Raw genomic sequence first — 17,972 nt, 5'->3', positions numbered from 1 at the left:
TTAAATCATTCAACAAATGGGATTAATTAATTCTACAGTCAGTAAAAGTGCTTCATAATTTTCCTCATGGTACATGTTCTATCCAATAGAATGAAATTACTTTTTTAAGTTTTAAAAGTAACTGAAAATGAGAAAAAATAATGTGTAAGTGGTTCAGACATTAACTCATTCAGCATTCTTTGCCTTTCTCTGTCTCTGTAGGCAACAAAAATGTTTCATTTGATAATCAGTTTGCTTTGCTACATGAACTACATTTTTATACTTGGAGTGATGTAGCATTTTATTGCAATTCTTTGTAAATTGAGCCCTCCCTAAAGCTGAAATCCATGTAGCAGATACACTTTTCAGTTAGTTATGAATCTGCTTATAAGAATAGCATTCAGAATTTTTAAATGAGGTAAGTCATCCTTGCCCATAGTGTTTTTTGGTCCCATTATTAAATAGCTTCTTTTTTTTTAAAAGCTGCATACCTTTGTGTCGCTAATATAACACACACACACACGTGCATACATGTGCAGGTACAATGCATATGACACAGACACACTCACGCACCACAATAGGAAGAGAAAGACTTTCTTTTTATTTGTTGTTCCAAGCCTTCATAGTGCTCCTGGGTCTGGGTGAACATTTCACCTAAATGTGAAATTTTATAAATTTGACTTTTGTATAGAAACCTGGAGCAGAACCTCCGGAGGAAGATGAAGGCACTAAGCGGGTTGATCCTCTCCATCAGCTGATCCTTCTGTTCAGTCGAACGGCTTTAACGGAGAAATGGTATGGTTGGGAGGATTCACACGAGACGTAGGAAGAACAGATAGAAACCAGTGTCTGAGTGTTCTGTCCGTCACATGTTCCTGTTTCAGTTTCATCTTGTTCTTGGGAGGAGAGAGAAGTGTTCAAAGATAGGACCAGTCTGGCCTACACTACGAATCAACGCTCACACAACTTCAGGCTTGAATAGTTACCTATCAGATACTTACCTAGCTCTCATTTTTCTTAACAACATTGTAATTAGCTGGTTGACTTGATTCTGAATCTTCCTGTTGATCACAAACAGGCTTTAGAAAATAAAAGAGCCCAAAGCAAATTTCAGTACCAAAAATGTTTGGAGACCACTGGTGACCCCAAATTTCCTGGATAGATTCTGTCTCCATTCAGCAGTAAGTCTTAGGAAACTTGAGGAGGTGGGTGCGCCATCCTCTCAGTGGAAGGTTTCTTGGAGATCTATTTTATGGGCATTCTCCATTTTTCTTGGTTCCTACAGTCTTGGTCATATGAATTCACTGAAACCACAAAGGGCAAACCTCTATGGAGTTAAATAAGAAATGCACTCAGAAGCCCAGTAATCAAAATATGCTCAGTAGCTGCTCATTACAGGCGCACCGCACAGGCTGATTCTGTAGATGAGCCATGGCGGAGGTTCTAAAACCTTTACCTGCTTCCCTGCCATGGGAGAGGAAGCCTACTTTGCACCAGGCCTCCCTCATCCTCTGCAGAGAATTTAATTATCAACCCATAGCCACATGAGTCTTAAAGAGTTCATCTGACCTCTATGCATGTCGTAATAATGTACATTTCTCCCTCTTAGCTAATGTGATCCATCCTTCTCTCACGATTTCTCTCTCTTTCTCTTATTATTTCCTAACTAACAAAATCATCTCATCCCTAAGCATAGAGCAGCTCCCTGTCTGGCATTGTCAGGTAATGAGGTATTTCTCATAAGTGGATTTTTCTGATGGCTATAAGTTTAAAACTGCTAAAAAACTTTGCAAAACGTCAGGTATTTTTTGATGGAAGCCTTTCTTCAATGAATTAGTGGTTTCCATAATTTTTCAAAGGAGGATAGTAAACAGATTTTAACCTATCTTAGTTTTTAAGAATCATTATGACCATCATATTTTTAAACTACGTAGTAGCATAATAATTGGGGGAGTCTTTCCAACAAATGTCAGATATCACTTCTGCTGTCAAAAGCCCTGACATCATGTGAATTTGCTTGGTTCAACTTTTGTAGTTTTAAGGGAATATTAATGTTATTACATTTGTGTGTAAGTCAATAGATCATTTATTTTGTGAGACTTGAAGGTCTCTTCTGTAAGGTAAGATGGGGCCACTGTTTAGGAAGTCTAAGATCTTTGCTCTCTGATTCTACAATATTTCTGAATAATGCTTTGCCTGAGTTTTGTGTTTATTTCTTTTAAAAAAGACATACTTGTTGAAAGATAAAAGTTATTTTATACAGTGATGGTGATTTTGCATGTAACTAACCTTCTACCTAAAAACTGATTTTTTTCTTGTTTTTCATAGCAAACTGGAGGAAGATTTTTTATATATGGCTTATGCAGATATTATGGCAAAGGTAAATAAATGTCTTGATTTTAATGGCAAAATATAAGAATCTGTGTGTTTCTAGATTAAAATAAAATATCGTTAAATTTTAGAAACCTACAGGGCATTAATCTCAACTTTCCACTTGTTGCCTGAATATCTCTTCTAACGTTTTTGACAGGTGATCATTGTTTCTTCCTTTAACACTTTATTTATGGAGAGCTCACGAATTTTCCAAACATTCATTCATTCAACAGATATTCACTCGACATCAAGGTATTGGAGATAATGTGGTGAACCAGAAAGTAACACACACACCCTGCCTTCTTGGAGTTTATCATCTGATTGAGGAGACAAAATTTGAGTAAATGATTACAAAAAAACTCTGACAAGTTTAATGGTAGAGAAATAATTAAGAGTAGTGGGAGTAGTTTATATAGCATTAGTCTGAGTTTCAAGGAAGTCCTTAACTGTTGAATGATGAATTGACCATGAAAAAAATAGTAATAGCTAGTATTTTCTGGGTGCTTATTTCGTTTAATCTCATAACCTGAGAATGAATGAGGGGAAGAGGAGTCACGTTTCTCTGAGGCTTCTGACTTGGGCAGCTGAGTAGATGGCAGAACCATATTCTAAAGTGGGGAGCACCAGAATGATTGCAGGCCTAGAGTGAAGAGGAAAGATGGCAAATTAAATTTTGGACATGTTAGTCAAAAATACCTGTGAGACAGCTAAGTGGAGATGTCTAACATGCAATAAGATAGTCATGTCTGATATTCCATATCTCACAGAAGGCTTAAATTTACAGTTTTGGGGGGATTTCCCTGGTGGCACAGTGGCTAAGAATCCGCCTGCCAGTGCAGGGGACATGGGTTTGATCCCTGGTCCAGGAAGATCCCACATGCCATGGAGCAGCTACCCCACGCACCACAACTACTGAGCCTGCGCTCTAGCCCTGCGAGCCACAACTACTGAGCCCGCGTGCTGCAACTACCGAAGCCTGCCTGCCTAGAGCCCGAGCTCCACAGAAAGAGAAGCCACCACAATGAGAAGCCCACACACCGCAATGAAGAGTAGCCCCCGCTCGCTGCAACTAGAGAAAGCCTGGGTGCAGCAACAAAGACCCAACGCGGCCAAAAATAAAATAAATAAATTCATTTAAAAAATTTAAAAAATAAAATAAAATTACAGTTTTGGGAATTGTCAGCATTAGAAGGTAATTGAAGCCATAGTAGTAGATGATCTTGTGCAGGCAGAAAAGGAAGCATGAGAAGAACAGGTGGCTAGGACCAAGCCTCTAAAGACATAGATGCTTAAGAGGTGGTTAGAAAAAAAGGAGCTCCCCTGCCCCAAAAAAAAGGAGAGAATCTTAAGTGTGAGCATATATAGTAACTGTTGGAGTGTGTGGTCAACAAAATCTTACTCTGCTGAGGGATTGAACAAGGTAAGGATTGAAAATTCTCCAGGATTCATTACATGGACATCATAGGACCATGGTGAGAACAGTTGCAGAGGATTGTGAGATGGAGCACTGGTGGTCCAAGTGTGTATTGTGGGGAAGTAAGTAGAGTTTCATGTGTGAGTAGATGTGGCATAGACATCTCTTTACTGAGAAGGCTGAGAAGGAGAACAAAGGTAGAGGGTGATAAATATCTATATAGAATTGTGAGGTTGAAGGGGGATTATTTTTGCCTGTTTGCCTTTTTTTTTTTTTTACTTTTTTAAAATAGATTTGAACATGCTTCTGTTCTGGTGGGAAGGACCCAAAAGAGTAGATAAGGGAATAATTTGTGGAGTGAGGCTTTGAGTAGGTGGGAGCAGGGCAGCAGGACAGCTTACAGAGCATAAGAGAAAAGTCGTGGCTTTCCAGCTTTCTTTTAAACCGTAACCCACGGTCAGAAATACATTTACCAAGTATATTTATAGAAACATAAAAACAGATACCTTGAAAGAAAATCATCATGAAATTATACTTGTACTATGAGCAGCGCAGACTGATATTTTCTATTCTATTTAAATAAAAAAGTTGTTTTAGATCATGATTTACTAAACAGATTTCACATCCAGTTAATGGGTTGAAATCCACAGTTTAAAAAACATGAAAACAACCTAAATATCTGTCGACAGATAAATGGTTAAAGAATATGAATTCTATATATATGCAATGGAAAACTACTCGGCCATAAAAAAAGAATGAAACAAGGCCATTTGTAGCAACATGGATGGACCTAGAAATTATCGTACTAAGTGAAGTAAGTCAGAAAGAGAGAAATACCATATGGTATTGCTTATATGTGAAATCTAAAATATGACACGAAGAACTTATCTACAAAACAAACATAGACAACAGACTTGTGGTTGCCAAGGCGGTGGGAGGGGATGGATTTGGAGGTTGGGATTAGAAGATGCAAACTATTGTATGTATGTATACCTGAATCACTTTGCTGTACACCAGAAACTAACACAACATTGTAAATCAACTATACTTCAATAAAATAAATATTAAAAAAACACTAGGTTAAAAGATTAAAGAGGAAGGATATTTCCTTCTGTGAAAATTGGGAATGAGTATTGACTGGAAACTAAAATAGAATTCCCAGGCAGTGTGGAAAGCCTGATTGATGTCGTTTTTTATGAATTTGGACAGTACCAGTCTTCTGGTTGTGTGGCTTTTCTCTAGCAGTTCCCAGAACCAAATGCAGATTGAGAGAAGGCAGGAAGTTAGGTTTGTCAAGGATAAGGATTTTTGCCAAGCTGTTGTTGAAGGACAGGGGATCACAGGGGGGTTGTCTATTATTATGAGAGTGGCTGAGGCATTGGATCTTGGATTCTAACTAGGATAAATAAGGAAATGAGGAAAGAAGGAGCTGATAAGTAAGGAGATTGTAAAGGAGTCCATGGACTATTGTCCTCGCAGTTGAAGAAGCAGTGAGCAAGTGGGCTAAAAGGGGAGAAGCTCCTGTTTTGAGAGTAGGAGATTCCTGATGGTTCAAGTTCTTCCTTGTGACTGGAGCAGAATCAGCCTCTGCATTTGTCCTGGTTATATCCTGAAGTTTAATCTCTTTTGATAAGTGATCAAAAATTTGATGATGCTTTTTCTCAAGATTTTCCCTTCATAATTAAATAATCTTGTTCCTTTTATTGTTTAATGTATCCCAGGAATGCTCAGCTTTCATTACTCAGTTCATTCTTCTCTCAATCATCTATCAATATGTGCCCCCCAGAAATTACTTGAACACAGTGTGCTGGCTGTGAGTTCACCTCTGTAGTGCACGTTGGGACTGATCCTTGCTTATTCTGCCTTGGAATTCTATATATTTACAATAAATTGTAAGAATTCACTGGTGTTTCGGCAGCCAGATTACATTTTTGTCACATTTAGAGCTTGCATATTCACCTAAATTCCATGTCATTTATGGATTTCTTCTGAGGTTTACCTCACATACCTGTATTTTGGCAGTTGAATACTCTTTAAGTATAAGTCGTCATTTCTCTAATTAGAGTTATACCATTATCCAAGGCCAAAAATATTTTTTTAAATAAATAAATTTATTTATTTATTTTTGGCTTTGTTGGGTCTTTGTTGCCGTGCACAGGCTTCCTCTCTAGTTGTGGTGAGTGGGGGCTACTCTTTGTTGCGGTGCATGGGCTTCTCATTGTGGTGGCTTCTCTTGTGGAGCTCGGGCTCTAGGCGTGTGGGCTTCGGTAGTTGTGGCACGCGGGCTCGGTTGTTGTGGCTCACGGGCTCTAGAGCACAGGCTCAGCAGTTGTGGCGCACGGGCTTAGTTGCTCCATGGAATGTGGGATCTTCCTGGACCAGGGATCAAACCCATGTCCCCTGAACTAGCAGGCAGATTCTTAACCACTGCGCCACCAGGGAAGTCCCAAGGCCAAAATACTTTTAAAGTTCATTTCTCTCATCCATTGTTAAATATTTCTTTCCATTTATGTTAACCACAAACCCGTAAGTGTGCTTTCCCTGTGTTTATCTAAGTTGCTAGTTTTGATGATTGATACCAAACTTTTTAGTAAGTAGTTTTGGGAGGCTGCCTTTCTTCACTTTGACAATCAGCATCCCAGGAGTCTGAAACTTTCTCTTGGCCTTCATGGTTTCTCAGAGTTTACCAGTGGTCATTTTACATTCACATATGATTATTTTTGCCTTGAATCTTGACACTTGAACTCTGTTCAAGAGACTTATGTCTTCCTTCTCCATTTGCAGGACTTTATGAAGGCAACGTTTACATATTAGTTGGTTTTTGTTTTCAGTTTTCAGTTTTTTTTAACCATAGGAGCCCAGCATTGGGTTAATCAGAGCTCTGGATTCATGATACACTCTCATCATTGGTCCATTACATTATTGGCTACTTTTATTCAAAGTAGTTACTTAGTAGTTTCTAATAATATAGTAACTGCTCATAAACTCACCACTCACAAGAAAAGCTAAGACCTTGATAATAACCCTACCTGGAATCATACGGTCCTCTCCATTAACCCATACCCTGCCTCCCCACACAAGGAAATCATCCTCCTGTAGCCCATGTTCAGGATAACCTTGCTTTCCTTTTATATAGTATACATTAGTTATATGAATTTATTAATACATATATTACATATATACATGTGTGTTACATACATAATTACATATTTTTGAGATTTTAGTAGTTCTGACTTTTAAAAGGGCAGTATGCTATATGTAATCTTTTGGTACTTACTTGTTTTACTTACTGTTGTTTTCTAAGATTCATCTCTACTTTTGTGTGTGCTGGAGATCATTTGATTTGACTATTATATTCCATTGTGCAACTACACCATAGCTTATCCATTTACTTTTTTGTTGGTAGCCTTTTGTGTTGAATCTATGTTTTTGCTGACATGAAACAAGGGCTTGAAATGCCTGTTCTTATCCATGTCCAAAAGTCAAGGGTCATAGGATATATGAATATTCAACTTAAGGAGAAGATGCCAAACTGTTTTCCAAAGTCATTGCATTAAATTACATTCCTCCCTGCAATGTTTAAGAGAGATTCTGATGATCCACATCTTCTCCAATATTTTATATTTTATGTTTTATTAATTTTTGTCAACCAGGTGGGTGTAATATAGCATTTCATTGAGGTCTTAATGTTCATTTCTCTTGGCTAGGTAACTTTCATATTTAAAAATCACTTCTCTTTGGTGGTTAAGTCTGAAGCAAACGGCTGATGAGTAGTTCTGCTTTTTCTATTATTATTATTACAGTTTCTGCTGTAAATCATGTACTTTCTGTTCCTTGTTCTCCTTGCTTTGTGTTTGGCTGTATGTTAAAAATCATTTTACATCTTTGTATTTTTTGGGCCACACTTTATTTTAAACCTTAGGTTAATTGTTTCCAACCCCTTCCTTACATCATATATATCTCCCCTTTTGAACATCTTAGAGAATTTGCAGTGCATCCACATTGGTTTGCTGTTGCCCCTTCCTTTTGTCCTCATCGTGGTCACTCATGCTTGATTCTCAGAATATCTCTGTACTCATCATCCCTTCTGGACTGTCTGAAGCTGTTCTGTTCTAAGGGAATGGTTTTACCAATTTAAATAAGATAACCATGTGGAAGTATCTAGAATGATACTGTCATAAATTAAACACTCAATAATGTTTTCACTTTTTTGAGTTTCTGGCTAAGGAAAATGTTTCCTCTTCTTTCTCTTATAACTTATTGAAAGGTACACACTAAGTTAGTGTTTCGTTCTTTGCTGGTTAAAATGATAAAATGCCAGGATCACTTTCTTATGAGATTTCTGTTTTCTGTCTCACGCAAAACTTAGTTTTAAATCCATCCTGAAGGTTTCTTTTTGCTTCCTCTGTCTTCTGAGGAGTGACGCACTCAGAAAGGCAACTGAAGGATGTATGACATACACTTGTTTTGCAGAATGAAATTTCCAGCGGATGGTGGCGAGGTGAAGTGCCCCATTTACTGCTTTATGAATTCTCACTGCCAATTTTGAGTTTTGATCCAGATATCTGAATGTCTGAAGTATCCTCTTTTTTGGTCTTCTCTAATTTTTTCCTTCTAAATTCTCTATTTCATGCTTCTGCCCCTTTATGTATGGGTTTTATTCACTTTTTTCTTTCCTGGAGTACGATATCACTCTTCCTTGCCTAGAATTGATCGTTTTGATCCAGAAAGTTAAGTCCTGTGTTGCAGGACCATCTAATAGAACCTACTGTTTACTTAGCATTATCATACAAATTGCGTGGATGCAGTTTGCTATTGAAAAACATTGTGTCCTATGCCTGTAAATCCCTCTGTTTCTGTTTGTGCATTAAAAAGTGCTAGACATTCTCTATAGTTTTCTTGTGGTCCCAGCATGCCCCATGGCAATCAGGACAAGTTTAGAGCAGTTTATGGGTTTATTGAATTTTGTCAGATAGGTCTCCAAATAGATTCAGGTTTAATAGGTTTTTTAAAAATCAAAATTTTAACTTTATTAGAAGAGAATCTCACTAAATTTTCTTAGGAAATTTTTAGAAAACAGTTTAAAGTATTTTGTTTCAAAATAATTCTTTGTAAAAAATATCTGTCAGAGACTTCCCTGGCGGTCCAGTGGTTAAGACTCTGCACTTCCACTGCAGGGGGCACAGGTTTGATCCATGGTCACGGAACTAAGATTCCACATGCCACGCGGCCAAAAAAATGTGTGTATATAGATAGATAGATAGATAGATAGATCTGTCAGCTAGAGCTCTAAATTCCTTTACATAAAAGCAAACATATCATATGAATTTTATAGCTTAAAAGCATATCATTATAACTCAAAATGCCAACTTCTCTAAATGTATTCTTCAACTCAAACCTTGTTCCCAGTATTTCTGCAGGTAATGAAATTTGTATGGGAGATGATGTGTTTCAGAAAATGTGTAACTTTATATTCTTAAGAGACATTTTGTATTGGTATTCTAATTTGATTAGATAGTTATCATGCTTGTTACTTGATAAAATCCCTATGTTTCACTCCTAATTTATAATGCATGTGAAGGAAGCATTATGTAGGTAATCTAAAAGGAGCAGCTCAGCCAAAATTCCTCTGCATTCAACATTATACATACAATATTTATGGAGGGTTGCAGATTGGCCTTCCAGATATGTTTTGCTAAACTTCTCAGGTGTATTTATTTTCAAAATCCTGGTTAACTGTTGACACGGGAGTCAAGGTGACATTAGCATATAGTCAAAAAGTTCCTGCACTCTGAATGAATAATCAACATCTTGGATTTTGTGGTGGAACATACTATTTAGCAACTTTTCCATGTAGTGAAATTGTCACAGGTCTGTGTCCCCTTATTTTCTCCTTTGCAAACCATGTCCACATTCTCATGAAATGGAGAGGATGATGCTCAGTACATGTTTGTTGAATGAATGAAAGAATGTAACAAACCTTTTAGCGTTTATCACTGAGTCTGGTGGAAGGATCACATTTTGTACCCTGGCTCCCATTTCTACTTCACGTATGTACTCAAAGTACTGTGAAACATTGAGTTAAAAGTATTTTTCTGATTTGTAAGTTATATTTAACCACTTCTTCCATGAGCTTCATAGATACACTGAGTGTTTACCAACCATAAAAAAAATCCTTAGAAGGGTTGCAGTAATCTAACTTAGAAGAGCGTTAGGGTCTTCTTAGCACAGGTATTGGCTGATGACCTGCTTCCTTTGGTCAACACGATACTCCTAGTACCAAACCATGATAATAATAGCAATTGAGATTTATTAAAAGCTTATTGTTTTTCAGATACTTGTTCCTAAGTGGCAAACAATTTCCATATATTAATTCATGTGATCCTCTCAGGAACATGGTTACTTTTTTTATTATTTCCACTTTAAATATGAGGAAGCGGAGACCCAGAGAGGTAAAGGAACTTGCCCTTGACTAAACAGCTCATAAATGGCAGCATCAGGATTTGAACCAGGCACTCTGTATCCTCAGGCCATATTCCTAACCACCAAACAGCTCTGCTTCCTTAGCAAGCAAAATTTTCAGCTGTGGGAATTAGATAAGAATATATGCACAGCTCCTTTACCATTTCTGGGAAAATAACTCAAAATAATGAAATTGTCTGTTTTATCATTTTTCTGTGAAAGAATAATCTTGGTAACAGTTGGAATTTTACTTTCCTCCTTTAGACCAAATACAATAAATAATGAACTTAACAACAACAAAAAAAAGATGACAAGATTCACTTTAAGTAATGGACACTGCTTTCTTTTAACTTTAATTCATAGTTATTAAATGTATCTGTATTAACACATTGTAATGGAAGCATAAAAAAGGGAAAACAATGATCCTTGTTTTTAAGGCTTGTAACTTGATTTGCACAAGGAAAATGCATGAATAAGTAGTATATGTAGTATGATACAGACCTCATAAATATCTCCATGATATATATATAATTGGTAATTTAGTATTTTAATTTTGTATATGCACAGTGTAGTTTTCTTTTAGGCCACAGATTCATTGATCATGTCATCTAAGCTTATTATATATAATGTATATATTTAAACATTATTGATGATAAACTAACACAAATGATTCAGTATTCTGTGCTAAATTCTTTTATATTTTCTGCCTCAACATATTATCCTGTTGACCTTTTCAAAATTTTTTTTTACATGTATCAGAGTTGTCATGACGAGGAAGACGATGATGGGGAAGAGGAAGTGAAGAGTTTTGAAGTAAGATGAATCTTTCTATATTTGTTTTTTGTCTACGTTGAAACATTGTTTCATAGCTTATAACTGACATTTATGTTTCTTGCTTCATGGCTTATTGCAGCTTATTGTGTCAAGGAACTGCATGTCAGAAGCTGGATGGACAAATTTGAGTCCTAACATTTGCTGAAGTTAAGACCAAGGAACATAGACTAGTTAAAGAATCAGATAAAACCCATATGTTCAGAATGAGTGTTCCTGAGAGCCCTCAGAGATGAGGTTGCTTTAAATTGTTCTCATCTCAGTTAATGATGTGATCTGAAATTTCCAACAGACGTGGCAGAAAAATATTTATGGAAGAGCAACATGACATCAAGTTTCTAATTAAACCCTTGGTTTGATTTTTTTTCTAAATCAAAGAAATCTTAAAGATTTAGCCTCTTTTGACTTCTGCCCAATTAGGTCACTCATTCCCTGTACATATGTAGTTGGTGGCACACAGTGCAGTTTGCTTGCATGAGGCAGGATTGCATATATTCCTAGGGCTATGTTCTATTTTATGATTATTTCCTCAAACCTTCTCAGATTTTACATTTCCATATAGTTCGAAATACTGCTCAATATTCATTAGCCAAAGGGAAAGTAAATATTATTTTCCCCCTTTGCTTAGGCTGTACTTTTGCTTTTTATAAGAAAGACCAGCTGTTGCCAACTACCCTCTCCTTATTTATTGGTTCTTTTTTTTTTTCTGGAATTTTCAAAAAGAAATTAAATGGAAGGAAATGGATTAGACCTTTTTTTTTTTTTTTTGCTGCTATTAATTTACATGTCTGCTTTGAGCTAGAAGTCTGGAAATATATTAGTAGCCAGCTGTAAGTCTTTAATTACAGTGGACCCACAAAAAAGTGTAGGTGAGGAGTAGATATTGAGTAGTGCCCCTTTTAGGAATAATTGGATGTGAGCATCTCTGCAGCATTGCACTGAAGTCATTGTGTAAAAAAATACCAAAACAAACTAATTTGAGAATGACCCATGACTATTGCTGGCTGAGAAAAATGCCTTAAGATTAATTTCCTGGATGACACTATAATCTTTTCTAATGTATGTGTATTTCTAGTCTCAAATCCATCTTCATTGATAAGAAACTGAACTAAATTAGAATGAGCTGTGAGCAGCAGATAATACTATTTTCCTGAAGTGCACACCATTTATGGTCTGTCGGTTGTCTTCCGAGCAATTGTTTATTGCTATTTTGCTTCTTGTCCTCATCCTTCCTTAAGGTCACAGGATCCCAACGCAGCAAGGTAAAACTATATATATGTGTGTATTTGTCTGGGTCTGAGTTTCAGTTTCTTGTGACATTTACCTTTGTTAGACCCAACATCTTGGATTCTTTTTTGTAAAAAAACAAAACAAAACAGTCTTGCAATCTTTCTACCAAGTTTGTAGCTCCAATGCAGTTTGTCTCTTCAGTATCCCTTCCTTGACATAGGTTTATTCTTCTTGCAATTTAATTGACTCATAATTTGAAATTTTATCCTCTGTGTTGACTTTGAGCTGTGTACTATGCTGAGATGAAAGAGTCCACCCTTTCGGTGATTCAATTTTAGCTGGTGACTTTTCAGTGCAACATTTCATGCCTCATCCCTCTTGAGGGTTTTTATACCAGTCTTATTACTAGAAAAGAGATATGATATATAGCATTGCTGGTGGGATTGGAAATAATCTTCTTTTCCATTGTGCTAGTAATACCTTCAACTGATAATTGGAGAGGATATTCCATGATTTCAGTGTTAATTTAGCATTTCCTTATAGCTAATAACTAGATGACTCTTTCTGTCTCTGAATATTCTGAAGAGCTAAGTACCTGGAAAATTTGCCAAGAGAAAACATTTTGGTCTATAATCACAAAAATTTTCCTTTCATATGAACCCTGTTAAGCTTACATTTTATTTTCGTGAGACTATTTAGTTGAAAAATCGTAAACATCCCAGGAAAAAAAATACCTATAATGACTTTAGTTAAAGAAAAGAGAGAAAGCTTTTCTGTTTGTAAGTGTAAAGTGTTCTTTTTTGCCTTCTATTTTAAAAAGTGAAATATTTTCTGTTAAGATGAATTTAGAATGTCATAAAACATCTACTTAGAAGGAGCAAATTATAATGTTTTTAACTCACTATTATATTTGGAGGACTATATTGTTCTCATATCATTTTAAAATTAGAGTTCATGCAGATGTTATCACGTTTAGCTCTAATCAGATGGATATAATTTAATGGCATATAATAGGCATAACACTTAATTATAGATTATGGGTTTAAATCAGTAGGTACAATGGGCGTGATCCTAATTTGCTGGATTTTTATAGTTTTATCGTTAATGATCTCAGATAGAATTCCTGTGACTTGTTGAGGGTTGAAAGCATAAAGGGACCTCCTAACATCCACCAAGATTTGATTTCACGGATAGCACTGAAATTCATGCCCAAGGGTATTGATTTAGACGGAATGGGGGCGGGTAAGGAAGGCCAGGATGAGAAAGTATTGCTTGTTAAGAAAACCATTTTACTTTGAAAGAGGAGTGCAGTTTCAGGGAGATCTAAAAGCAAATAAAATTTGGTAAATAGGATCACATTTGGTGACATTAGAAAGATTCCCTATTCAGAAAAGAAGTCTGGGAGTAACTAGTAGTGGAATCTAGCCTGTACAGTGTAGGATTCAGGTCATACTGAGAACAAGAAATCAGGAGACGTATGGCGCCCCGCCTGGGAGAATGGGCTACATGCCTTGGATTTAGGATGGTGGGAGAGAAGTTCACGTAATGGTGAAACCTGGTAATTAATCCCCCCAAAAAGGAGGTAGAGACCAGCCAGTGTGACTGTCCCAGAATGAGACAGGATTTTAGAGTTGCCAGGGGTGCCACATGCTCACACGCATAACACAGTAGAAGAGATTTGGGACTTTTCCCTTCTTAACCGATGTTTGACTGACTCTCCGTGTGATTTCTATACTATAACTCATCATTTATGCCTAATCTGTGGAGCAGTCTATTTGCAAAATACACACTCTGTGAGTTAACAATATGAACTCTTCCCAAGCTGAAGAATGAGGCCGTGTTTTTAGAACTGACAGAGAACCAATCACCTGCAAAGAGGGTTCTGTCTGAGATTGGCCCTGTGATGACAGCAACACCACTGAAAAGTTTGACTAGACAACTGGATTATTGCTTTCTCTTTATAAATTTAGTAATGGACCAGACTTTTTACATTGAGATGTCTGGTTGTTTAACATTATTTAGTATAGTCTAAATAGTGGAATTTTTCATCTAAGTTATAATGAATTTGAAAGGTCGCTTGGCAGTTTCAATAATTCTTAAAACAAATTATGTTAAATAAATTTTGGAATAACAGAGTGTGCTAATTGAATTTTATCCCTATAACTGGCTGATTATTAATATTTGCTATACTTTCCACTTAAATTATCTATAAGAATATTGAGAAGAAGAAAGAAGTAGATATAAAAAGGTAGCATTATAAAGAAAATTTCCATGAGGAGTAACATAAATAAAGCTCAAAAAACATGGAAAACAGGGAGTGCAGGCTAAAATGCCTAGTATTTACCAGCTCTTTTCTTCTTCCATCACATGTATGTTTTACTGATATGATCCTGTTAAAACTTGCCTGATTTAAGTTGATAATTTAATTCCCAGCTTCATCTATTTATATGCATATTTACCTACAACTACTTATTTGAAAATTTAATTGCATATTTAGTTAGTAATTATATATAACTCTTTTTAGACTTGAGACTACTTCAATATTAAAACTATGAAAATGGACAGTTAAATATTATAAAGAGGACAATATTAATTGAAAGGGAAGAAACGTTTTAGCAATTACCCAAAATGTTAATTACTACAGTGGATTGCGTTATTCAGCTTTGAACTTTTCATAAGCCAAAACAAATAATAATAATAACAAAGAGTAATATTTCAAGTTGAATGACTTTCCTGAGCACGATGGGTTTTTCTCACGTAGAAGAAAGAACTTTGGTACCACAGTAGACCACATTTTAAAATGATGATTTTGGGGCTTCCCTGGTGGCGCAGTGGTTGAGAGTCCGCCTGCTGTTGCAGGGCACACGGGTTCGTGCCCCGGACCGGGAAGATCCCACATGCCGCGGAGCGGCTAGGCCCGTGAGCCATGGCCGCTGAGCCTGCGCGTCCGGAGCCTGTGCTCCGCAACGGGAGAGGCCACAACAATGAGAAGCCCGCGTACCGCAAAAAGGAAAAAAAATAAAATGATGATTTTGCAAAACATATAGCAACATTCTTCTGATGGTTGCTTCTCCTACTGCCATTCTTCCAAATCTGAGGGTGCAACGTTCGATGATAATATTCCACACAAAAGCTTTCATTGAATTAAATACTTTAATATAGATTCACTACTTATGGAAAAACCTAAATTAATGACAGTGAAGCTTAAGTAAATCTAGAGGAATGGACCATTAACTCGCCTTCTAGACCATCTTTCTCGAGTATTATGCAAGTTGCCTCATCCTTTGGCAAATGCCCAGTTTCTAATTCACAGGTGAATTCTCTGGTGAGTCCCTGAGGTGCTATCATTCTGTCCTATTGATTAAAGAGAACTGCTTGTGTCTAAAATGGCAAATATGCCTGTGACAGAGTTGATATTTTGTCATAAAAACTTAGGAGACTAACCTATATTGTCTCCCAGATGGGCCTCAGGCATAACTAAAGTGACATCATACCCACTAAGTACTCAGGCCAATACCCAGCTCATATTCCAAAGTATGTACCATTAGGTGTGAAAGAATCCATTTAGGTCTAAAATGTCTTAAGGACTGATGTTATATAGCTCTACACAGTGATAAAAGCACTTTTGTCTGGCCCCTCCAATGATCTAAATTTTTATTTTTATTTTTATTTTTTTTTGCGGTACGCGGGCCTCTCACTGTTGTGGCCTCTCCCATTGAGGAGCACAGGCTCCGGACGCGCAGGCTCAGCGGCCATGGCTCACGGGTCCAGCCACTCCGTGGCATGTGGGATCTTCCCGGACCGGAGCACGAACCCGTGTCCCCTGCATCGACAGGCGGACTCTCAACCACTGTGCCACCAGGGAAGCCCCCAAGGATCTAAATTTGAATAGAATTCAATTTTTTGTAATTCTACAAGAATGAATTGGCTATAAGATGTTCCCTTTCCAATAGCTACATAATTTGATCTTTGAATGGGCTTATTTACTTGTGTTCATAGGAACACAGCAATTTAGATTAGCAGGGCTTCCTGAATCTTACCAAAGAGAACCATTAAATTTTAAAAAATTGTAGATAAAGCTATGGATATAAAACATTGAAACAATTATCTCTTTTATCAAGAAAATTTACACTTCTTTAGTTTCTACTGTGGAAGCTCTATGGTGTCAAAATATGGACCCTAGAGTGTTGAGTTGCTTGTCACACTGTTGAATCACAGAGGGGAGGGGGGAAGGAATTTTCATGGCCAGTGTTCTCCAATACTCATGCTTATTGCTGCAATCTGCCAACTGCATTTTTATATACTGAAATTGTTGATCTGCAGTAATACCCTCCTGTCTTAGCCCATGTTCCCTAGAAAACAGAGCAAAGAGGTTTTTTGCTAACACTTTACTGGGGTTGGAGGTGTTACAGTCTCAGGGGAGTAAGAGTGAGGGAGAACGAGAACTGATACAGGGAAGCAGAGAGAACGCAGTAATGCATTCTTGAGCTGACCAGCTAACCACAACTAACCAGCCATACAGCTAGTTGCTAGATTGTGTTGGATGCCCCTGGAGAGGCTATATGCATCCTGGAACATTACCTCCTGGGGAGCAACAAGGAACACTTTATCTGCTGGTTTTGTCCAACCTCCTATCTATTATTGGTCACAGGGTGTTAATTTCTTCATACTTCCTGCTGATATTAACCAGTTCTTCCAGGTGACCCCTGGGGAAGCCAGAGCCAGCTTGGGTCCAGCCTGCGAGTGTCCAGGCACTGCAGTCTCTCCATTTCCATCAGCATGTGGTTTCCTTAGACAGTGGTAGTTGTGATAAGAGCCAGCTTTCGTAAGCACAGTAATGGTGCAAGCCATTTCTAGGACCACTGTACTTCAGAAGCAAGGCAAGTCGCTAAGACTTGGAGAGAAGGGGGGTCAGTGTGGGCTGGAATACTGGTCCTGATACAAGGAAAATTCCCAAATAGCACAGTCCTCTATATTGTGTATGGTAATTTATGCATATGAATGTGTAAACCTAAATAGCATGTGAGTGTGTAGACAACACATATTTAAACATATAATTATGCATTTTTGACATGCACAATAATTTGACTGCATGTGCTATTGTTTTTAAAAACAATCCCAGTTGAGATTGACAAATACACACTGCTATATTTAAAATAGATAACCAACAAGAATGTACTGTATAGCACAGGGAGCTCTGCTCAATAATCTGTAATAACCTAAATGGGAAAAGAATTTGTAAAAGAATAGATACATGTATGTGTATAACTGAATCACTTTGCTGTACACCTAAAACTAACACAGCATTGTTAATCAACTATACTCCAATATTAAATAAAAATTTTAAAAAATAATCCCAGTTGAAGCTTATGCTTGGCCACATTATTTACAGGAAATGGGATACAGCAGAATCATTAAGAGCACAGACACTCAAATAGACCAGCTGTGTTTGCATCCCAGCTCCACCATATGGCTGTATGATCTTAAGCCTCAATTATCCTATCTATAAAATGGGACTAATTAAGGTCTCTATTGCATAGGATTGTGATGAGGATTAAATTAGTTAATGTATATAATCCACTCAGAACATTGCCTATCACATAACAAACTCTATAAGTATTTGCTATTATCATTACATTTAATCAATTTCACTTCCTTACTAAAATCAAGTCAGAGAAGCCCA

The 17,972-nt window shown here is 37.0% G+C and overlaps 1 protein-coding gene across 2 annotated transcripts in view; it reads left to right on the top strand.

Annotated features, from left to right (window-relative positions):
• RYR2 (ryanodine receptor 2) overlaps positions 1-17,972 on the top strand; it is a 729,440-nt gene that overhangs the window by 627,729 nt on the left and 83,739 nt on the right. For both annotated transcript variants that reach the window (XM_082634943.1, XM_082634944.1), the window contains exons 77-79: positions 671-774; positions 2,308-2,359; positions 10,988-11,041. In XM_082634943.1, coding sequence (XP_082491069.1) covers positions 671-774; positions 2,308-2,359; positions 10,988-11,041 — 210 coding nt within the window. The remainder of the gene's footprint in view (positions 1-670; positions 775-2,307; positions 2,360-10,987; positions 11,042-17,972) is intronic.

Source organism: Mesoplodon mirus (genome assembly GCF_964341445.2).
Source record: "Mesoplodon mirus genome assembly, chromosome: 2".
In the NCBI taxonomy this organism is placed as follows: domain Eukaryota; kingdom Metazoa; phylum Chordata; class Mammalia; order Artiodactyla; family Ziphiidae; genus Mesoplodon; species Mesoplodon mirus.
Note: the sequence above shows the minus strand (reverse complement) of the source record. Positions and strands in the feature narration are given on the sequence as shown.